This window comes from Bacillus rossius, chromosome 5 (genome assembly GCF_032445375.1).
Source record: "Bacillus rossius redtenbacheri isolate Brsri chromosome 5, Brsri_v3, whole genome shotgun sequence".
Taxonomy (NCBI): Eukaryota; Metazoa; Arthropoda; class Insecta; order Phasmatodea; family Bacillidae; genus Bacillus; species Bacillus rossius.
The window spans coordinates 36277961-36302920 of NC_086333.1; the positions used below are offsets into that span (position 1 = coordinate 36277961).

Consider the following 24960-nt stretch of genomic DNA (forward strand, 5'->3'; position numbering starts at 1 on the left):
GGTGTCGCTCGCTGGCGACGTGGGGCTGTCCGTTGTCGGGTGCTGTGGGCCGCCTCCACTGGCGAGTGGTAGGTGAGACGGTGCGTCTCTCGACCCCCCAGCTGTAGGCCGGGTCACCGGCGACGCCTGGTGAATGGTGTCGCTCGCTGGCGACGTGGGGCTGTCCGTCATCGGGTGCGGTGGGCCGCCTCCACTGGCGAGGGGTAGGTGATACGGTAGGTGATACGGTAGGTGAGACGGTGCGTCTCTCGACCCCCCAGCTGTGGGTCGGGTCACTGGCGACGCCTGGTGAATGGTGTCGCTCGCTGGCGACGTGGGGCTGTCCGTCATCGGGTGCGGTGGGCCGCCTTCACTGGCGAGTGGTAGGTGAGACGGTGCGTCTCTCACCCCCCTAGCTGTGGGTCGGGTCACCGGCGACGCCTGGTGAATGGTGTCGCTCGCTGGCGACGTGGGGCTGTCCGTCATCGGGTGCGGTGGGCCGCCTCCACTGGCGAGTGGTAGGTGAGACGGTGCGTCTCTCACCCCCCTAGCTGTGGGTCGGGTCACCGGCGACGCCTGGTGAATGGTGTCGCTCGCTGGCGACGTGGGGCTGTCCGTCATCGGGTGCGGTGGGCCGCCTCCACTGGCGAGTGGTAGGTGAGACGGTGCGTCTCTCACCCCCCTAGCTGTGGGTCGGGTCACCGGCGACGCCTGGTGAATGGTGTCGCTCGCTGGCGACGTGGGGCTGTCCGTCATCGGGTGCGGTGGGCCGCCTCCACTGGCGAGTGGTAGGTGAGGCGGTGTGTCGGCGGAGGCAGGGCGTGAGGTCCGGGGACGGCGGCCAACTGCGTCGTCGCCCCCTAGTTGCAGTTTCCCGACGGCGCGGATCCTCCCCTTGACGCCATCCACCGCGCCTCTCTGGTCGGGCACACTCTATGCCAGTGGTGTTCGGGCGTCGGGCAGTATTGGCAGCGTGGCGGATGATCGTCACGTTCACTGGAAGGGCCGCCACGTTGGCTGCCTGCCCGTGCTTGTCGCGCCGCCTGGCCGCCCTGATTCGGACGCGATGCCTCTCCCCCCTCCTGTAGCAAGTTGGACTGGGGTTGGGATTCCCTTGGTGGGGGGGGTTGCACATATCGCACCACGGCCAGGGTGTCCTCCAGGCGTCTTGTAGGCCTCGCCTGTGGGACTTGGGGCGTCGTGACGCTCCGGGCGTCTCGTGCTGCCTTGAGGTCCTGTTCTACTTCCCTTGCGAGGGCGAGGAAAGCGTCTAGTCCCTTCTCCACTGCAGTACGCACGAAGGGCCGTACCTCGGGCGTCAAGAGCTCGACTATGTTCGGTAGCACATCCTGTATCCTACCGCGGGGTGTTAGACGTCGGTAGAGCCGCAGCTTCCCGTGCACAAATGCTTCTACTCCTTCCCCGCTAGACTGGGCTCGGCAGAACAACTCGTTCATGCAACAGGCCCGTGCGCGCGAGTCATCAAAGCGTGCCTCCAGGCGTCGTGCAAAATCAGTCCACGCGGTGTTGTAATCGCCTGTCTGAGACCACCAGGTTCGGGCGTCGCCGCGCAACTGGCTGCTGGCGCGTTCTGTCCACTCCTCTGGTGCGATGTGATGGCGTGCTAATTTTTCCTTGCATACCCGCAAGAACATGGCTGGGTCCTCGTGGGCGTGACCCGCGAACTCCGGCAGTACGATCGGCCCACTCGCGGCGCGCGGCGCGGGGGTAAGCTGTGCGTGGTACGCTTTCATCATTGTGCTCTCGCAGGTGACGCAGAGGAACAACCTATCACGAAAATGCACGGACTCACGTACTTCAGCGCACGCGCGGTGTTTTGTGACCCCGCACTGTAGGCATCGGGCCGTCTCGCCTGGCTGCGCGCGGCAGCGCGCGGCTGTGCACAAGGTGTTTGTTGTACCCCTTGCGGCGCTTCCCGGCTGCTCCTCTTTGACGCGGACGCGGCCGCATGCACACTGACACTGAGCACTCTCGTTATTTACGAGTGACTCCGGAAAGGGTCTAAAACAGCCCTCACACAATCCCTCCATGTCGATGGCTATGTCCGGATCTCTCTGCATCCTCGTGGAACGTGGCTGGCCGCCCCGGGAGACGGGATGTGTCCGTGGACGCGGTCCGCGGTCGAGTGTGCCGATTCGGCTGCCTTCGGTTCCACTCGGTTAGGCTCGGGTGCCGAACGGCCGGAGTTGGCTTCTTTGGTGCACGTGCGCGCACGGCGGGCGGAGAGGGGAAAGTGGTGGCCGGTGCTCCTTTCTAGCGCGCACGTTGCTGGGGTGGGGGTGGGGTGATCTCGTTTGCCCTTGGGTCCCGTTAAGGGCGCTGGTCAGACGCGCCCTTTGTCCTGCGCGCACGTTTTCCTCCCCTTTGTCCTGGCTCGCTTTTCGACTACTTTGCCGTAGTTTTGACGGGAATTTTGACGGTTTTTCTTTGCCTGAATTGTTTGCAATTTTGATGAGCCACCTAGATGGGCGCCATTTGTCGTCCTGTCGATGTTGATGCGTGGTTGGGTGGTGTCTGAGGGCGCCAACTAACCTTTAACAGGGGTGGTTGCTGTGGGCTAGTTCACAGCACGAGACTCCGTCTCTCGGTGGTCGTGACGTCGCCACGTGGCAGGCAGGAGTGGTTGGACCACACACACGACTAACGTTGTCGGCACGCACACGACTGTCCGGTCCGCACACGAACACCGATCGCCGAACTCCGCGAGTCGCACACGACTGCTCGCGCCGATGGGTGAAGGCCAACTGGCGCGTCCTGGCAGGTCCCGTTAGGGCTCGAGTCGATCTCCGCTCTCCATGACAATCGACCTCCACCCGTTCGAGACACTACCACCGACCACACACGATGACCGGTGAGGCACCGAGGTGGCATAACGACCTGTGCGAGCCACGGGAGCACCTGGGACGATGTCAACATCATTATATATACATATAATAAAACCACCAGAAATGTAAAATACAGTCCATAATCAAGTAAAGCTGACATGAGAAACAGTGGCCTTTCAAAATGTTTGAAGTCCTTTCTTGAAAGGGGGAAAAAGTCACCGAGCCTAAATTAGAAATAAAAAATTTGACTATTGTAAAAAGAAAATCAGAAATTTTTGCTTGTTTGTTTCATTTTACAAACAAATTTATGCAACAGAACAATTTTCAATAAAATTTTAACTTGAGAAACGTAAAATAAAAAACAATCCGATCGTAAGAAAACAATAACAAACTGGTATATTCAGTTCAAAGATTAATGAATGCACAAAATATGAGATCCGTGCCTTGGTAAAGCGCGTGCACCATTTTCATAATCATTGCTAGTTTGCGCCACTAGTCTCGCTTTGTGCTGGCCATAGATGCTACTAGCGAAGTTCACAGTCTTCCTGATACTATCCATATCTATGGTGCGATAAAGTTTTTTTCTTACGTTTGCAAAGGTAAACAATGAACGTTTTTCAAAATAAAAGCATTAATTAAAACGTAATTTATCAGGAGGAATATATGTAACAAAAAATTTGTGAATTTTAGGACTTTTCCGCTTCGTAAAAATGTATGAAACGGGAAATTAATGATTTTATAAGTGTATGTTTTGGGAAAGTAAACCATTGTAAATATAGTGCTTTCGGCAGGACCAAAATTAATCGGCGTATGACACGGGAAAATGTATGAAATGGGAACGTATCATTGAGGTTCTACTGTATTTGTATTTTGTACGATGGCAACTCAAAACTTAATTCAATACAAATGAACAAGCATTCCGGTATCGAAAAAATGTATCAAACTTACAGTTTCGATACTCGATACTTTGCGATACCGTCAAGTATCGAAGGTATCGAGGTATCGAAGTATCGAAAATCCCTTCACTACACTCAAGACATTTCTGAGACAAAACAATAATGAAGATATATGTCAGTCTTAATAAGTAGAGCCACGATTTTTTCGCGCACGCAAAATAACGTGAAATAAAACGATATTGAGTGTTAACGCCACCAAAATGCGAAAAATATATTACGTACCATATGAACACGAAATACATAATAATATCGCCAGTTAGATGAAAAATTCTTGTTTATGTCGTTTCTTGGAACAACTATCTTTGTAGGCATTTCAAACACACTTTTGCAATATATAAATCTAACAGAAGACTTAAATATTTCATAGTTTTTACACAGATAATAATTTTTTTCATTTTGGTTATATACACATGTTATAAAAACAGTGCTGTCATTATGCAAAGATTTTAAATAGACACCGTTAGCCAACACGACGCAAACGCACTGTGTTGAGCATAATAATTTTCCGCGTGCGTGTTTCATAACGTAATTTAAAAGCCAGGAAAAAATTTATCGTTTTCTGACTAAATAAGTGTACCGCAGCACCCGAAACTTTAAAATATTGATGAAGTGCAGCACGCATCGCATGTGCTAAGAAAAAAGAAAATTAATGTTTCGTGTATTGGCATGATTGCATCAAACAACATTATTTTTGTAAACACTTAACATAAAAAAAAATGCATTTTACAGCATCGGTGACGTATTTACCGTGCTGCAACATAAATTGAGTTATATTTTCAATACATTTTAAAACTTTTTACGTTCGTTAAGTTTCTGTGGATTTTTTTTCTGCGTTGCTGTCTTAGAAAAGGTTAGCAACATTGTGTTAACAAACCAAATAATGCCTAAAAATAAACCAACAGTGGCTGCACGTGCAGCAGAATTTTCAAAAGAAGGGTTTTATGTGAGAGGTAGTAAAATATTGATGTGTAAATTTTGTGACTGTCATTTAGATTTTGAAAGGAAAGATACATTAAACAAACACATTCAGTCAGAGACACACAAAAATGGGAAGCAAAAGAAACAAACTTCAAACGGCAGCTTTCAATTGATGAGGCAGGGCCAGTGCTAAAACGAGCCAAGGAACAAAAAGATGAATTTGTACTGGAAATAGTTGAAATATTTATTGCGGCTGGAATTCCTGTTGAGAAACTGGACAACTACAAACTTACGGTATGGCTAGCAAAACATGTCAGTGGTGCTGGTGATATACCATATACCTAGTGCAGACTGGGTATAAAAAATATATTCCTTTTTTAAGGGAAGAGAAAGAGGCAGAGATCAGAGAAAAAGTGGCAGATCAAACCACAGATAAAGCAAATAACTTTGTGTTCAATATTCTTTTCCAGATATTGCAACCAGGGGCAGAACATAGCATTTTACTTGGAGCATCATGTGTACTTGAAGCTGCTAATGATGTCAACTGCTCGAAAGCTGTGATTGACATATGCACCAAGTATGAAATCAAAGAAAACAAAGTTCCATATGTAACTGACGGTGCTAGATATATGACCAGATCTGCAAGCCCTTTGAAAGGTATATTTGGTGAACATGTGTACCACGTGCAGTGCTGGGCACATAAAATCAATCTGGTAGTGCAGATCTGGCAGAACAGTTTGGAGGATTTAAACCTCTTTGTTGATCAATGTAAAAAATGCTTTTTTGAACACATGAAAGAGACCGCATGCCTACCTCAACTTTTTGAGGGACAAGAATGGAAAAGATAACGTGAAGATGTTTCCAGTGCCCCTTGTGACAATGGAACACGTTGTACTGTAACACACTAATAATAATACGACAGACAACTTATGCTGGATTGGAGTGACCCAAACGTAAACAAACACCTCGTTTGTTTACAAACACAGGACTGACTGAATGGTAGATGATATTTGTCAATACACGAGTGCCTAACATTACTTGGCCCTGTTTGCCATAACTTTTAAATATTATCAAGGAGACTAACCTGTAATACAAATAAACAATATATGATTTTAAAAGAAATTTTAATAATATTGATGAATTTGAGGCAAAACAATAACATAACATTGGACTTATATTGGACAATGGCTAAAGTTCTCTGAGGCACAATGTGACTAGCAAAAATAATAATGTTATTGAAACTGCAGGACGTTACGAAGGGCACCCAGCTCGACAAAAGTCCAATTCAAGTTCAGTCTCTATTGTTGACATCCGACACAACACGTAGAAGCCGCCTACACATTCAATAAGGGTGGGGTTTGCTCCGGGCTAAACTCTGTCGGTAGGCTATTTCTACCCCCAGGACCTCTGGGGGGACCGCGTACATTTACTATTAGGAGGCACAGTCTCTGCGATAACGTCTCGTAGCTGGAATCACCGCGCAAGATGAGGGGAGTTTGCAGTTCAACAATGGGCTGGCGCCGACTCAAGGCGACCGCGCCTTACCTTGAGAATGCTGCGCTGGCTCCACGGTCTCCAGACTGCGTGAAGGCTGTCCCAGGAAGTGCGTTGAGATGCACCAGTAGGCATCACACACTTTTCAGAGCACTCACACAGGCGAAGTTCCGGCGCGCACGAAGTCGTTTCCCGGACCGCGGACGTGTTGATGAATTCGATAATTACCGTCCCAAAGGTTGATAATACCGAACGTTCAACTTCAAATCGTGATTCCGCAGCCCGGAATCGCGGGTAGCGAAAATTTCTTAAGCGGAGCGATACGTGCTTCGACTCAGTGCAGCGGACCGACTCCCCGAGAAATCGCCAGGAGGCTCTTTTATACTTCCGCCGAGCGTCCCCAGCGGCCTCTCCTATTGGCTCGTTTTTAAGTTCAGTCGGTTGCCGATTGCCGCTAATTCTCCTGGCGCTGGCGCGCATGCGCCGTCACACTGGCACTTCGAAAGTCGAATATTTACTACTGCCGCGGACCATTGTTGACTAGGTCCCTTCAAACACAGTTTATATTTAATTAAATAAGCTCTATTGACAATATATATTTATATGTGGGCCGTGTATCGGTACAACGTGGTTTCATGCTGTTTTCAACCTGGCTGATCACCTGCATAAATTGTTAGCTTCTTCGAACAATTGAGTGAAGAAAATAATGCTTGTGTGAAATTCATAAAGGGACTGCAAGAAACTGAGATACAAGCCCTTGAAGCTCAGTGTGTGTTTGTCACTGAAAATTGTGCATGCTTTGTTGACACAATAAACTTTTTGGAGGGATCCTCCTACCCAACTGCCCACCTCCTCTATTCAAAGCTTCATAAGCTTCAAATTTCATTGGAAGTTCTAACAAAAGGAATTTTTCCAGAGGCTGTTGAAAAGTTACTGAGAAAAATGAAAAGTGTTCAGTCTGCAGCCTTGAAAGAACAGTTCAAACAGTCATCACAGCTTAGCTTACTAAAGCTACATGATTTTGTCTCAAGTAATCCTTCTCATGCACTTTTTCGTGATACTGATGCCCTGCTGAACCCCAAAAATATTGGGAATGTCAGCATAGAAGACAAAAAGTTCTCAAAAATGGTTGATACTCTACCTTTCCTACAAAATGTGCCAAGAACTGCAATAGCAGCAGGTTATATAACCCTTCAAAAGCTTGTAAACAGTGAACTACAAACACCACACACAGTCAGTGTAGACATAGGGAACCTCTTGTGTCAACTAAAATGTGACTTTCCTGAGTTTGCTGCAGCTGCACTCAAATTAATGTGGATACCAACATCAAATGTTGACACTGAATAGTCATTTTCAAAGTATTCTGTCATTGTCAGTGACCGGAGAAGATCTCTTTTGCCTGAGAATGCTGAACTTCTAACTATGATTGCTTTCTCATGAATCATGAATAATGTTCACCAAAATAAAATACTGACACCTGTATATAAATGCACATTCCCCAAATATGGGAAGAATAATGCCAAAATTATGAGGTCCTTAGTTATGTTCATAATGTTTTTATACTTTCCTCTAATACACAATCTACACCGTTAATATTTATTTACTTTGAACAATGTTTTCATTTACTTTGAGCAAAAATCGTAAATATTAATAAAAAGGGTTACAATTACATTTACTATTATTCATCTTAAATCTCATATATAAATCATAAAGGCGATACCAAAAAAATCTGAATTTTTATAATGATATAGACGAAATCTCAAAATCTTTAGGGCGAAATTTCCCAAAAAATAAAACCGTAAAATCTTGGCTCTACTAATAAGAATCAAAACAGCTTAAGCTTAACTTTTCTATTATTAGAAATATTACCTAACCTTTTAAGGTACACCTATCTCTCACTTAGCACATCTTCAGATTGCACTAATTCTTTTAGCGCGATGTTAATATTACTGCCCCAGTCTTGAATAGCACGTCTGCAAATTTCAGTTAGCGCGAAATCTCCGCAGGCAAAAAAAAAGTGGTGCATGACACCACTAAGTCTGTTTCAACTTCTGTAAACAACAGATGTGCCGTGGCATGCAGTTAGGATTAAGAGAGGGGGGGAGAAGAGATGCACATGCAAGTCTAACTACACTATGGGCTGTTGTACAAACATCAGCTATAGCAAGTTAAGTTGCAGCTATGGAGTGTAAAGGGCCAAATTTTTTTACATCCGAGCATTTAACGCAGTGCCGTACCGTTGTTGCCTAGCCACAGACCAGGCCGTGAACTCAGTCTAGCCAGTGGCAGGGAATTCACACAAACAAAAGCAACGTCGGCCCATTCATTTGCCGGTAACTGTATGTGCGCAATCACCTGCAGTAGGAATCATAGTGGAATCAGGCTTCCAAGTGATAATATAAAGCATCGTGTTAAAGTATTTGAGACAAAACTAGAAGTATTACGACATGCAGATTGTCATGAAGGCCACACTTATGTTTGTCGTACTTTAGTTTTAAGCAAGTCAACTGTGCGCACAATCGTACGAACTAAGAACTATCAAAAATTTATGTCTGATGCTGTTGGTTGTAATAGCGGGAATATATTTGTCATTAGATACCGGAACAGAAATGAACAGATAATTCACGTGGAAAAGGTTGTTAAATGAATGTTGCAATGAAAAAAATAATCATTGGTCTGACAGGATTGGTGTGAACCAGGTGGTGATATGCAAATAAGCACTTTAATTTTTTAAAAATTGAAATGTAATTATCCTGACGGTTATATCGGTTTCACTGTCAGTAAAGAATGGTTTATAAAGGTACGCGACGTGAGTTGAAGGTGACACCCAGGCAGGAAAGTCCGCCAGCTGACTGACAATAAAGTACATCACCAAGTATCTCCCGTTATGCGGTGTCGTATTTGCCATACAACGTGCAATGGGAGATACATATATAAAGAATAATGGTATGACATATTTAACGTTAATTTTCCTACACAATTTTGGAACACATTAAATAATTTAGCCTTGCTATTTATGGAAACTAATGCTTCAAAATATGCAATTTTGAATAACACGAGCATTTTTGGAACACATTAGGTGTGCCAAGTGAGGGATAGGTGTACAAGTATTAGCAGCTTAGCACAGTATTATAAGTTATAAGTCTATTCTATAGCCAAAGATAAAAATATACTGACAGAGTTATAATATCAAAATTTTCAGCATATGCTGTACGATACGTTACCGTGCAGTAGTAATATTTTATTAAATTTCTTAGAAGACTTAAAAACCCTATAAAAAAATGTGGAACTAAGATTTGCTAATAGAGTGACCCCCTTCATTGCATAACTAAAATGCAGTTTAACAAGCTGCCATTAATAACGAATTAAGGTGAATAACTAGAGTGTATATGTAAATATGATCTCATTTCCACACTATTTCGGGAAGACTGTGTTTTTCGTGAAATGGTTCGGATTTCGCGCTGTTTGAAGGTTTGCTAATATTTCCTGGATCATTATGTAGACTAGCATCTTCTGGGAAATATCATGAATGATGACTTGTTATATTTGTTAGCTGAAAAAGGAGAAACCTATTTTCAGAAATAATTTATCAAAAATATTCCATATTACTATTGTATTGTAGCTGATTGAATCAAACCAAATTTTTTCTTAAATTATTTTTTTCTAATTTACCATGTGTAATGCAAAAGTGAAAAAAAATAAAAAAATAATAATAATAATAAATTTTAGTTGATTCCAAGTTTTCTCATTCTTACTACGTATTCAAATTTTATATTCGTATTCAATAATATTTTGGTATTTGTATTCAATTCAAACTAAAAAAAAAAACTGATATTTGCACAGGGCTACTTGTATGCATTATCCAGCTGTGGAGAAAATTAATTTAAATGATACACAAGTTCATATTTAAGGCAAATATTTCCGTTATGAATGTTTGCCTGACTTTACAAAAACCATTTAATGAGTAAAATGTATCTGGTGCAAAAACCAACAATAAGATACTTAGTAATTTTATATTTGAAACTTTATATAGCAAAACATTTGTAGAAAAAAATAAAACTATAATAACTTTAACATTAAATTAGTGAATTGATGTTTAACGTCATTTTTACATCATGGTGATTCCAGACAAATTAATATACAGTAACCAACACAACAACCCAACATGGAGGTTAAAAGTGAGCCTTAAGTAGGTTATCTGATAGGTAAGTGCAGAAACATACGTGTTACATAAGTGGAAGAATAAATGCTGAATAATCTTCCACTGCTACGCAAGATAACCTGGAATATTCTCTCAATTTTTACATGGCTCTTGATTTACCAGAATATTCCACTTATGGCAATATATATTGTTCAGATAACTTCTTAAACTATTTTAGAAATAAGATTAATAACATTTTATTTTTAATTTCCAAAAAAAAAGATGAAATTATCTTTTGTTTATTAACTTTGGTTAATTATTTTGTTGCTTGAGCAAGTTTTATTTTATTAACCATTTAACTTGAATTTGGCAGTTACGTAGTACGTGAGCTGGCTTTTAGTGTTTATTGCAGTGTGAACAGTGTGTGGTGTTTGTGAATGTGTAGATCAGTGGACGTGGGTGATGGAGTGGGAAGACCTGTTGCCCGTGCACATATTCGCTTCGCTCCTCGAGAAGAACTTCTTCCCCAAGTGGCTGCAGATCCTCACCCTGTGGCTCAGCCACGCCCCCAACTACGACGAGATCACTAACTGGTACATGGGCTGGAAGAAGATGTTCTCGGAGAAGCTGTTGATGCAGCCAGGCATAAAAGGTAGTGCGATGAACACCTACACTTAGTTTTGTAATACCCCAAGTGTCTTAAGAAATAATAAATAAGTAGGTAAAAAGATTTGGAAACTCCTAACACTGTGCCCCTCATTTAATAGCTATCAAAAGTCAACAACAGAGGCGACACTAGGAGTAAACAAAGAAAATTTAGTGACTCCCTATGAACACTTGGGAGAAAAAGGATCGTTATTATAGATTAATTAAATAAAAACAACAGTTACTTTTATAGACTTCCTTATTTTATTAATAATTGTTCTTTCTTTTCTTTTTTAATTCATTAAATTTTCCTTTGTAACATCTGTTTTTCATTGATAAGTGATCTTACATAAAACTCCTTACAATTACACTTATTAAATTATATTCTTTAACTTTATTTACGAGAGGGTCGGCCCTAAATATTTAACAAAAATTACAATATTAAATAAATGAATGAAATTAACATCGCTAACTTTAAAGGTTGTACATATAGTCTTTGCAAAACATCATATGAATTTCCTCTCCTCAAACTGCTTTAACTGTCCGCTGCCTTAACTCGGTTAGACTATTTTTGAGTTTGTAAAGAAAATGATTTAATGATGCGGTTATCACCCGGGGCTGTAGATTGACGGTGATCGAGGTAGTAGACCTGAAGATGGTGGATTCTGCCCAGAATCCGACTCTAGAGGTTCTGGCAGAGGATTTTGGTTGCCCCAAACTTGGAACCCTGTCTGAAACAGAAGTTCAAATTCCAAAGAATCAGACCTGTTTCCAGACAGTATACTTATATGGTGCAATATGCCAATAGAGGGAAATTAAAGGGGGGATGACGTCAAGACTTACCAGAACAGGGTGTTGGTCCTGGCGCTCAGGAGAAGGCATCTCGTTTCGTAAAACCCGAACCACGATGTGCGGTAGACGCGGAAGTCTCCATAATATGAGAGAAAAAATTTATAAAAAAACTAAGTTTCTCTACTTTTTACTTATCTACTGACTGGTTTATCTAAATTTTCAGATAGGGACTTCATCCCTACTACTACATAAAACAAGATGCGATGCCGATAATTCGCCAAAGATCGCAGCTACAAGAGGTACCAGTCAGCAAGGAGGCGCGCACCGAAGTCCCTCCAGCGCGGGATATTATCAGTATCTCATAAGCGCGGGATCTCTAGAGACTTGGAGGGGGTTAGGCTCTGAGCCGAAAATTACCAAGCCCACCCGAAGGTGTCCGGCATAAAATATATTAGGACTTACTGGAGTGACTGCGCGACTGAGGCGCTACCTTTTGGTGGCGAGAAGCAGTACTAAGAAATCGACTTGTGGCCAAAGAGAGTGTCACTGCTAGGGGCTTATGGAGCAACCAGTGTTGCCACCTAGCAGCCCGAGACATAAGGGGGAGAAAGGTTGTCGTTACCTCCGTGCGAACGCGCTAGTGTCGTCGCTGCCGACGCCCACGAGTGGCGTTAGTGACCATAGCCGTCGCTAGATGTCGTTAAAGACCAGAATCGTATCTGCGGCTGTCAAGCCTGAGATGGCCTTGAATTCGGTTACCGTCCCCAGCAGTTCACAAGTGGTCATTGCTCCTGGCTTCAATTCTGAGAAGAAAAGGGTGGGGTAGCAGTGGGGAAATGGCTTGAAAAAACGCATGGTCTGTGGGACGCAAGGCCCACGGGATCCTTCTGTCATGTCTTGCTGCTAGTGAACCTTATACCGATTCGTGACAGAGTTAGCAGGGCTCAGCACTGCTCCTGAAGCTGCTGTATGCAAATTTAGTCATGCGGAGAAATTAAGTTACCGGCCTCCGACGTGCCTATAGGCGAGTGGAATATTAGCCAGACTGCTAACCTAGCATTAAGCTGGCAAAAAAAAATCAGCTCACCTCTGAGAACAGAGGCTGAGGGCCTGGTGGTAAAGATATAAGAGGAGTAAAAAAATAAATAAATTTCCAAAAATATTTTAGATAACAAAATTTTAAATAAAACGTGCCTAAATACCTAATCCATGGCACAGTTTTTTCAGAGATAAGTTTGACTCAAACTTATTTATATCCTCTTTCAATTTTAACTGCCACAGTAAAGTAAGTTAAAATGTAAAAAAAAATATATATTTATTAGACAGTGTTAGTAAAAACATTTCAAGTAAAATAAGGACTATCAAAAGTTTATGTCTGATGCTGTTGGTTGTTATAGCGGGAATATATTTGTCATTAGATACCGGAACAGAAATGAACAGATGATTCACATGGAAATACCTCGATAGAAATTGCCAGAGATACTAATAAAACTGTCATTGTTGTGGATATTGATCTTTTGGTCCTTTTGAATCAATTAAATTCAAATATTCATGACATTTATTTTCTCAAGCCAGGTTCTCTAAATGTAAAATATGTATCTATTTTTTACGTCTAATAGTTTCAAATATAAATCCTTCAAAAATATCATTGCATTTCTGCATTTAATGTAATAAGTCAACTTTTTTACTGAAAAAAAATTGCAGCAGTTACATTTCTTAGATGAAATCCCCTTTAAATCCTATCTTTAATATATAGAACTAATTTCGCATGTTTTTTGCAATCTTTATTTTTATGGATTTGTAATATTTTTTATCAATTTAAAATGGAATCTTACGTTTTTCAAGTAATTAAAGTGTAAATTTTAATAAATAGCTCAAAATTTTACATAATGATTTTTTAAAAAAATTCCAATTAGAGTATTTTCGTTTTTTTGCATTTTCTGAGAACATTTACCATAGTTATGTTTTTTTTTTTACACCATCAGAGAGTAGAGATTCCAACAAACAAAAAGCCCACCAACTGATTTTAAAAAGCTGATAGTTTGACATGAGAATTTTTGATTGAAAATTAGGGTGCTTTTTCGATATTAAGTCAAAATAAGGTGAAAAAATAAATATGTATCTTAAATCAAAAAATTTACAGTGTGTTTGGGACATAAAAAATTTTGTGAAAAAAAATTTTTTTTGTAAAAGATAAAAATAAAAAACCAAAAACTTGGTTATTTGAATTTTTCTCATAAATTTTGAGGTTATGTGAAAAACGTGTAAATACAAAAGTTGTAGATGTTTTTATTACCTAAAACTTTGCTATTTAACTTTTTTTCATAGGACTTGTAGTTTTGCCAGAAATCGAGATAACCAGTTTTTTACCCTTAAAAACTCACCCCCTTCCACTTCCCGACCTCAGATCGCCCGTAAATTATTTTTCCTTTCATTTTTGTTATATTCTCTTCCTTTTCCAATGGGTTTCATCCTACTATTATTATTTTTTTTTTCACTTTTTACAATTTTCAAAGGCTTCAGCCCTGGTCTATTATACCTCTATGCACATTTGAGCTGCATAAATACCTGCCTTTATTATTTTATTTACTCTTAAATTGTGTTTTGTATTTTTGTTGTTGTTGTTGTTTTTTTGACATTGAGGTCATTAGAGATGGGTACACTCAACATCATTGTTAATTGTTATGAGGGAAGGAACCGACCATTGTCTACGGTAAGAAGATATCCCAGCATTTGCCTGGAATGATTTCGGGAATCCATGGGATACCAAAGTCAGAATAGATGAATGAGGATTGGAACCCTGGTCATTCTGAATGGAAGTCCAGTGATTTACCGTTTGCACCATCTGCTGAGAGCATTTGAGAGGTGTGAGCATGCAGCTAGGGTGGTGTTTGTCTGGTGTTGCAGAGCAGTTCCACAGGGCGCTGGAGCTGATGAACAGGGCGGTGAGCTGCGGGGGTCAGGCCATCTGCCAGCAGCCGGGCGCCATAGAGTCGGTGTCCTACCTCACCAACATAGAGCAGACGCAGCAGCAGGCCCACATCAAAGAGCGCGAGTCTCGTCTGGAGGTAACAGACCTTCTTGTCTGCTGCTCCCAGCACTCACTCCCTCACCACCTTCACTCTCGTAATCCCTTGCCTAATGGGAAACATGGTGCATGATTGATATTTATCTGGACACGACATACATTTCATAGTCATTATCTTGTAGGTTTCGTATATGAGTTGTTATAAAGTATAATAATGGCGGTTGGCTTACATTTGAGGTGGTTTTAGAGCAGGATAAAGTTGAGAATGAAGATAAGTCGTTTATAATTTTTAATTCTACCACTGAAATTCTGTAATCGAAAAATTGGTAGCTGTTGTAATCAAACTGACCCATCATTAGATGGTACAATAAATTCTGATAATTATAATTTTTACCCAAATAGATGATGACACTAATGCAAGATGAGGCCAACATTTTACTCTTCAGTCAGGAGAAAATTATTTTTGAGTTTAATTATATGGAAATTGGATGAAAAATTTTGTTTTATATAACAGCCAAAGTGTAAATATACAGTAAGTCCTCGGTTTACGTCGGGGTTATGTTCCTGAAAACCGCGACGTAAATAGAAACGACGCAAAATGAGCCATGTTTCATGCCACCGGCCGGCCACGGCCCAAGGTCGGCCGGAAGCGCTGGCATACAGACGTGACAACGGGCAATTTTATCAGCAAATGACAACCGACAGCGTGGGAAACAAGTCCAACTAGTACTTCTCAGCTTTATAGAATGGTTATTTAACAAGCTGCTTTATTACCTTTATTGATTGAAATATAAAAACAGATATATAGTACATACTGTACGTAAGAGCAAGAAGCGTCCCTCATGATGTATGATAAGATAAGGCGGTGAACGTGTAGCTTACGCTACATAGCATAAATTAACTACCGAAGGAAACAAAGAATTATAAACGAATTATATACTGTTACGATTTACCTGCGGGGGTTCGTAAAGGATAGCCCAATAAATAGATTTTATTTCACACACACAGTTTTATTTATTACTACTACTTGTCACTTACAAATAATCTTCTAAATTGGTAGATAATTAATTACACTAAAAAAGGTCAATTCCCCAGTCACTCGTTTCACACACCTCGCTGGACCGCACTTCCGGCGCAACTCTCGCCGCAGCACCCCTCGTGGGTCTCCGCCGCGGGACTCCGTCGCCACACTCCGCCGCCGCCGCCGTCACACCCTTCGCCGAGATCCCACACGACGACTCGCCCGCAACTTCACTCGGGACTCCGCCGCGCCCGCGACTCTATCGCCCGGAAACTCCCGACTCCACTGAACTCACTCCCTGCCCTGGAACCTTCGTCCAAGGACTTCGCCACTCTGCCGCACCCGCGGCACTATCGCCCGGAAACTCCGCCGCGGGAGAACTCCCCACTCAGACTCTCTCTCTCACTGACTCGAAGGTCGGCCCAACCTCCTTAAATAGCCCTTAGGTTCCCATCCAGAACAATCGGGCATGTCTCCGAGATATCGCGCGACCTTCGCCGTCGAAATGCCCAGAAACGCATCGTGAGTCCTCGAAGGACGCGGTGGCTGCTCTAAGAACGCCAATAAAGGCGTCTGAGTCATTTTATTCCGCAGTGCGGCCTCTTTTAAGTAACCCGATCTGAGGCAGGTGCGCGCTGCGACGGTCAGGATGTAGCGAGATAGTATGACACGAGATACCAGGGAGAGGATGCGGGTGGAAGGGGGCGCAGACAGGCCGAACGAGTGCGGCGATGCCATGCACTGCAGCCGAGCGCGATCGTAACAATACGGTGTTTTGGTTAAAATAAAGATTTATGGTCATTGTAAACGACGTTATTGTGAATCGGCGACAACTTAAATTGAAACATGAGTACTCAAACATTAGCGACGTTAATCCGAAACGACGTAAATCGGTACGACGTAAATAGAGGACTTACTGTATTTAAAAAAAGAAAAATTGAATTGAATTGAAGCCTAGTGAGTTTCATCAATATTTATAATCTCACTTTCATTCTCTATCAAATTAATACTGCAATACATGTAATCACAGGTGTTTGATTTCCATTTATTTTTGTTGTAACCATTACTATGATATCCATCATATGACGTACCATTGCTGGCGTTGCAATATTATCTATTGCTGATGTTACAAACACAGTGAGACACAAGTTTGGCAGGTAAACACCATCCATATATTGTTTACACAACACATTTGTAACTTTGACTGATACTTCTTGCCCTCAATTGTATAGAACACTCAAACCCAGTCGACACAGTTCATCTATAATATTCTTCTTCTTAGTGATAGCTTGAATCATGAGACCTACATATATTGGGAGTGGTCTTTCTCTCTCCAGAGAGTGATGTACACTCTGAACATGTTCTTTTCTGTAATGCTTAATGCTATTATATTTTATCAGTTGGACTATTGACAATCCTGCATTATGTTCAGGTATTTATGATGAGTCATGCAAGTCAATATTGGGGCTCTCTAATAACATATGTACAAAATGGAGAAGAACAGCAGGTATAGATGTGGAAGCAGTAAATGCTTTCTTAAAAGATCCTTTAAATTTATGAAAATCTTGAAAGAGATATCTTCGTATAAACCTACTGCCTTTCCCAGGCACTAAAGTCATTAAATGCACAGGCATCATGAATGCCATCGCCAACATCTCCTTCGAAACTGAAAATAATTTCACGTCCTGACTTATCTGCTCTCAGACCAGGTTAAAATGGTAATAGTGGTTCCTTTAGACTTGTTCTATTGATATTCTTTTTGTCGTTTGTATTCTCACGTTCATCATGCACTGAGACACTATTTTTGTAAAATAAGAAAGTTTAAACACTGGAGAAGTACTGCTGTACGAGTACAGGATCTGCATGTATTGAACCAATTCCATTATAACTGTACCAGAAACAACTTCAGGATTAGATTATGGTAATCTGGCCTTCGAGAATGTTCAGCAGCAATTTCACGTGTTAGAAAGCGAGTATAGCTTAGTTTGTGATACTTGGCTTCTAATGCTACCAAATCTGTTGACGATAACTTCAAGAGTTTTTCAACTTGTAATTGTAGAGCATGACTTTGAATTTTAGGCCCAATACCCAGCTAGGATGCAGTCACAAGTATGTCTCTACCTTCTCCTTCATCACCAAACACACACACCTTTTTCACATCTGAACAAAATAATAATGAACTTGCTAATTTTGATGTAGATGGAGTTTGGTCTGAGCAATCACCAGATACAGTAAAACCTCTTTTATAACGAAATCCTCATTATAACAAATCAGTTGTTTGGTCCCACCAAAACGCCATATAACCCTATGTATTTGTACCTCAAAATAACGAAGTATTTTTTCATATTTCCACGAGCTACAGCAAAAGCACAATTAAAAATTTTCAAAAAATTTCCTTAGAATTTTTATATTTATACAATTTGCTTCGTTAATATTACGTTTCGGTAAACAAACACAAATATTCCCGCATCTTATAATATTGGCTGACTTTGACCATAGAACTATTGACGTACTGAAACGCACTTCGAAGCTAACACATTGCACCACCACTAGCGGGAAAAAAATTCAATTCAATTAATCAATGTTCCGAACTTCGCCAAGAAAATTTGTCACAAATCCCACCTACAAAAGTAACGTCTTTTCTGTGGAAATATGTATTCGTTCGTTTGTTGTCATGAATGCTGATATTTATTTTAGATTCTGTGGAAGTTTTACTTATCTAAAATTTGCAGGAGTCAAAGAGTTGTTTTCTAATTGTGGTAAAATAAATTCAACTTAGAGTATTTTATTGTTTGGAGGTTAGCTTTGATAAATTACTTTTGTATACATACAAATTAGGTTATGGATGCACAAAACCATGTACGATGATTATGACGCATTTTAACTTCTTTCGGTGCTATAGTTATTTTTTGTTTACAATAATGGATTTTAAAAAAGAAGGCAATATATGTAGTATATTTTGTTGTTTGGAGGTTAGCTTTGATGAATTACTTTTGTTTATATACAAATTAGGTTATGGATGCACAAAACCATGTGTGATGATTACAACACATTTTAACTTCATTCGGTGCTATAATTATTTGTTGTTTACAATAATGGATTAAAAAAAAAGAATGCAATATATTTTAACACAAAATTAAAAATTCTGTACGTAGCCTATGGTGTTGGTTAGGGAGGCAAAAAAGTTTGTCTTAGTAAAAAAAAATTATACAGGCTTGCATAGTTGTCACTTAGATGCAAAATAAAGTATTTCTCCATTTCATTTAACGGTCAAAGTTTTTGCTTGGATTTACTTACCTTACTCTCCAAGCGGCCCTTAGCGTCATGCATTTAATTCTTTTTAATTTATTTTTTGTATACATATCACTTGTAGTTTTGAATTCACCTCGTTATAAAGAAACCTCACTATAACAAACACACCCGAAATCAGTCCCTTTAAGTTTGTTATACTGAGGTTTTACTGTAGTATTTTTGCCTTTTGACTGTCATTTGTTCCTGCAAGATTTGTGTTATTGTGCTGCATGGGTTACTAGTGTTTGTGAAAGACCAATTCCATCATCCAACTGATCCAAATTTCTTACAGCACTTGGAAGCTCACCATGTTCAGCAAAAATTGCAAGATTCTTCTCCATTGTTAAATAACATTCGTACTTTGGAATGATTAAACGCTCTTTTGAATTCTTCTGGCATAAACAACACAGGTCCCATACAAACAGAACCACCACTGGGTCAGTCGTAGCATCAACTAATTCATGCTTCCTCTTCATTGACATGATTGGGTAATTTCTGTCTTTCTATGAGGTACACAAAATCAATATCTCCTTTACACAGTGAAGTTCCTCACATTATGCCTGCTTGAAAAAGAAACACACATTTAGTATTACTGAATGGATTCTTATTTATTTAATGTTTTATTTATTATTACATTTTTGAAGTTGCTTGCCAAAATTTAGATTTTGTGGGGGCCTAGGATATGTTTTTAAATTAAGAAGAATTAGTCTCTACCCTCTTGGTTTTAAGCACCACATTTCAGAAAGCTGTTATATCATATTTTATGATGCATACAACTTAGCTTTGGGCTTGTATTGATGTCAACACCGGTATGTTAACTATGGCAGTTGTAGATGTTCTCATGAGATGATGAATTAATGTCATTTTCTTTCGATGTCTCCAGACATTAAGCTGTCAATAATAATCAAGAACCAATGGGATATGAAAGCTAGGAAATATATTATTTATGGTCGGTTTATCCAGAAATTTGTAGAAATTATTAAATAATTAAAATTTTTAAATATATATATTACAAAATTAAGGCTGGTAAAGCTTCTAGATAAAACAAAACTTCTAAACAAAGTCTCTTATAATTTATAATTAATTTTTTACCTTTGAATTATTTGTAAAGAATTTAAAGGTTAAAATATGTTTGAAAAAATTAAATGGTGTATTATTAGAGGCACTGGAAAATAGCGTTTATAATGGCTGTTCTTAGCATTTGTATTTTACCATATAGCATTTATAAAGCTTTAATTTTAATAGACTAGAAAATTCTTACGTGATTCTATTATTCATTATTCCATATTTTCAAAACTGTTTTGAAAATTTTCTATATACATACACAATTCACCATGGTATAGCTGTCCATATAATATAAAATTGCCCCTTAATAACATGTAACATAAAAGTTTAAATATCACATTTGTAAAGTATCCTACATCAATTAACACTGAAAATAAAAATTTGCAACTGAGATGTTAAAATATCAATGCAAAAAACAGTCAATGTTGTTCAAGTAACAAACATAAGTGTCCAAAATCACTTTCACAAAGCCGAATATCAAAAATAATTTTCACAGAGTTCTTAAATAAAATGTAACTTTACCAAACACATATGCCACTAACAAAAATTAAAAGACAGCATTGAGCATGTTTCAACAGTATTTTCAGTCATGCTGGTTCTTCGATCTGTGACAATTAAATTATATTTGCTAAACAACCGTTCAACATCAACACTGGTTAATATTTTAATAACCTTAATTTTATTGTGAATAGCAGCGCAATATTTCAGTTTCACAGATTACCGTTTGTTTTTCGGGTTAGGAAATTAGGAAAACACTAGGTACGTTCAACAAATGAGCGACAAAAGCAAAGAGCTACATTGCTGCCATCTTTTTTTCTCGTTAAAGTGCTAACGAATTTGACTGAAGTAGAGTTTCGTAATTTTTTTTGTAGTTGCCAAATATAAGCTGCGTGTGTTGAAAACTTAAATTAATGCATTTTTATATTTTAATTGTTGTCATTTAACAGAAAATAATTTGAGTACTTGTCTTAATATCACACAAGCACGTACGCACGCACACGTTGGCAAACATGGCCGCTTCAATGTTTTCACTTTCTTTTCCGTGAAAATATTCATGCACGTAAATAAAAGTCTCTCTTTTTAATCGTTTACATTTGTTTGGGTCATACGTTATGTTTGCCGTTAACAAAGTTTCCGCGCGAGCCTATGCATATTTAAATTGTGTTTCGTGTTATTTGCAAGATTCATAGATAGTGTTGATTGTTTACATGGCTCGCCATCGTCACCGTTTATTAGGTAAGCTTCAAACATGGTTAAGAAGATGCATAAAATAAAGAATGTTCTTTATTGTATGAGGTTAGGCCATTAATAATAAGAAATGGTTTATGTAAAAATATTAGGTAAACCTAAAATTTACTGGAAATTTTAATATTACTTGAAATTTTAATAATTACTTCTAAAAACGGGATTGTAGTGTTTATTCGTCTGTAAACCATTTTGTCGCTTTTATTCGCGCCTATATCATTTTTACGATTTTCCAGTGCCTCTATGTATTATGTAATGAGACAAATTTTTGATCTTTCATTATAAAATGTACCTTATAGGTTACATAGGGTCTTGAAATAAAATTTAAAAAAAAAAATGGTGCAGTTTACTGACTTGTGCTGTGCTGTGCCTTGCCTTAGCTCCTGGCCGAGGCGGTCCGCTCCGCCAGCCAGATCCCGCAGGGCTTCCGGGAGCTGATCCAGAAGCGCTGCGAGGAGCGGGGGCTGCTGTTTGTGCCGCTGCCCAACCGGTACCGCGAGGGCAAGCAGGTCTACCGCTGCGGCAAGATACAGATATACATAGACCGCAACGTGGTGTTCGCCAGCGACAACGGGACCACTTGGTTCCCCAAGTCCCTGGCCAATGTCCTGGATATGGCCATGTGAAGGCTTTACTAAATGATGTATATATAACGTATGAATGTAATACTTTCCTCACTTTTCTTACCTCCTTAATAAAGGCAACATTTTATCATATTTATTAATACCTTAATTGTGTTTCTAAAATTTGAGATTTGGGTGTTATTGGTTTTATTTATTAAGAATTCTGTTTGTGAATATGTTGCAGTATTCAACACATGTCATATGTTGCAAAAAAAAAATTATTTTAGGTTTTCTATGCAAAATGCATTTAAAATAAGATAATATTTATTATTTTATTATGTATATCTGGGGAAAATTTACATAGCAGAAATTTAATTGGTAAACATTAATGTATTTATGTACATTCAGGAATCGGTAAACTAACTATTAGGCAGTAATAAATTGATTATTGGATCATGATAATATAATTTTATTAATTTTTACAATTACTTTGTCCAAATATTTTGTATTGAACTACGTGATGAAGTTTTTACTGGTAAAACTAAATTGTTGAATCAGCACAGTAAGGTTAAGGTTTGTACCTATGTATAAAGTATTTATGTTCTGATTTCTATTATTTAAGCAAAAACAAATATGCATACATATACTTAGTGTTACAATATGTGTTTTAAAATGTTTCAGGTCAATATTTTAGTAATGCAATAGTAGAAGTGTACCGTCAAACAATGTGTACCTAAATACACATTCCTTCCTGAATTTTTTTTATTATATAGAAAATAACCATTTTGTTAAATATAATTATAGTTGAGTTTTAAATAGTGGGAAAATGTTATCTTTAAAAGATTTGTGCAATGGGAGTGCATGACTTGATGTAAGTTTTTGGACATACGCCATTGCTAAGAACTTTTTCTGTTGAAGAAAAACTAATAAATAAAATAAATAAATAAAAATAAAAATACTCAAAAAAGATACAAAAAACACACAAAATTAAGCAAAACAATTGCTGTTGTCAACAAGGATATGAACACCACAAAATATTCCGAAACAGGAATATGGTCAGCAAACAAAGAAAAAACAAAGAAAAATGTACTAAGAGAACGAAAAAATCCCCACAAATGATGACAACACAAAAATATTGAAACCCAAAATAATTCAGCACAACAGTTGAAGCGAGACAAAAAACATGACAAAACGAAAAAACAAACAAATACAATAGTTTTACCTAAACAGAAACAAGCGACGTTTCGGGAACTGCTATCTGCTCCCGTCCTCAGGCAGAGACGCACATGGTACGGAAACACAGGTGCGAAAATGTGGGAAAATGTTTACAATGTTTTCCTAAAATTAATACTTCAAAAGTTACAGTCATATTATGATTTTAAAATAACTCCATCTTAAAAGTGTATCCATAAGCAAAAATTACCAAAGAACCAATGCTGAAATAGGTTTTATACCTTGTTTTATCGCATAATCACTGCACCATTATTTAGGGCATTAAAATTTGGAAAAGAAAAAATTCTCCCATAAACATTGCATGATGTCTTTAGTCACGCCGTTAGATTCTGAGCAATTGTGTACTAAAACCGTGTATTTTAAAGTTTAAATCTAATATTCATTTGGATATTACTGCTTATTTATTTAATTATCATATATATGAAGTTGTCTGATGTGTAAATTTTCTTTTAAAGACCTTTTCAAACATTGCAACCTTTATCTGTTCATCTTCGTCGCCTGTGTACCACTTATAAAAATGTACCTCACGCCAGTTGACATCATTTATGTTTGGTTATGTTGATTCCCGTATAGAGCCCGCGCATGTAGTCGAATATCGATATTGGTATCTCGCCAATTATATGCAACACACGTGTTCTGTCTAGAGTCGAGTAAACTACATTTAATAGCCTGTACTCTTTCGTGGTGTGTACTTCAATTATGTGTTAGTTTCGGCTCATGTTCAGGTCACGGTTTTCGTTTTTATATTTAAAGTTGAACAAAATTGTTTTTTTTTTTTTTTGCATGACTTATTAATTTAAATTGTTTGGTGTACTTTTATATACTCTATTTTTTTAAATAAACATAGTTTCTATGAATAGGTTTTGTTTTTATGAATAACTTTACCTAACATAAAATGCTTTTTCCACATAAAAGTCTCACCCCTACTTTTCAAACATTATTTTAGTATAAAATGTGCAACGATTATGTGATAAAACACAGTAAGTACTTATTTTTACAACCAATTGTACCGTCCTGTTAGACAGAAATATAGTTTGTTTTTTTAGTGGCAATAATTTTTCTCAGTTAGTCACACCCCAGACCACCAGACTAGCAAATGCATTTGCCTAGGTGTCAACTTTTTTTTCCATTAACACGTGCTGAAATAAATTGGGCACTGAAAATGATGTTTATTCCAAAGAAATGTTACTGTTGATTTGTTTACTGAAATAATATCTCACAGACACAAACTAAATGAAAAGCTAAACAAAATGTGCTTCTTTCTTAAGCAGGAAAACTTATTAAAAGAATAAAAAATAAAAATAAATTTTTGACGGTTAAATAGCTGCAATTTTCATAAAATGTACAGTATTAAACATATAGTTTGATCTAGGGAAACAGTAAAACATAAGTGAAATCTCACTGATACAAACCTGGAGAAACCTAGGATTTTATATACTTTGTAATGGTGATATAATCTGGAACCCCAATTTTACGAAATCGGGCTTTAACGAAGCAGTAATTTTACGAGTACATTCTCAGGAACTGTCGAAAAATCTGAATTTTTGACACCAAAATATAAATAAGCAAAAAAAATTTAAAAAATTACAATAAAAGTTTATAAACTTTTTTTTTTTGTGGGATTTAATACTGTCTGTCATGTTCCTATAAGAAGAACAGAAAAGTGTGACATTCCATATAAAAATGTGGCATCAGCTACTGTGACGTAGGTAGGCGCACAAAGCGCCTTCGGCCAGCTGGCGG

General features: G+C 39.0%; 1 protein-coding gene across 2 annotated transcripts in view; it reads left to right on the forward strand.

Annotated features, from left to right (window-relative positions):
- LOC134531699 (tuftelin-interacting protein 11) overlaps positions 1-22137 on the forward strand; it is a 68789-nt gene extending 46652 nt beyond the window's left edge. For both annotated transcript variants that reach the window (XM_063367512.1, XM_063367511.1), the window contains exons 12-14: positions 10780-10986; positions 14679-14839; positions 21802-22137. In XM_063367512.1, coding sequence (XP_063223582.1) covers positions 10780-10986; positions 14679-14839; positions 21802-22047 — 614 coding nt within the window. In that variant the 3' untranslated portion in view covers positions 22048-22137. The remainder of the gene's footprint in view (positions 1-10779; positions 10987-14678; positions 14840-21801) is intronic.
- The last annotated feature ends 2823 nt before the right edge of the window (positions 22138-24960 follow it).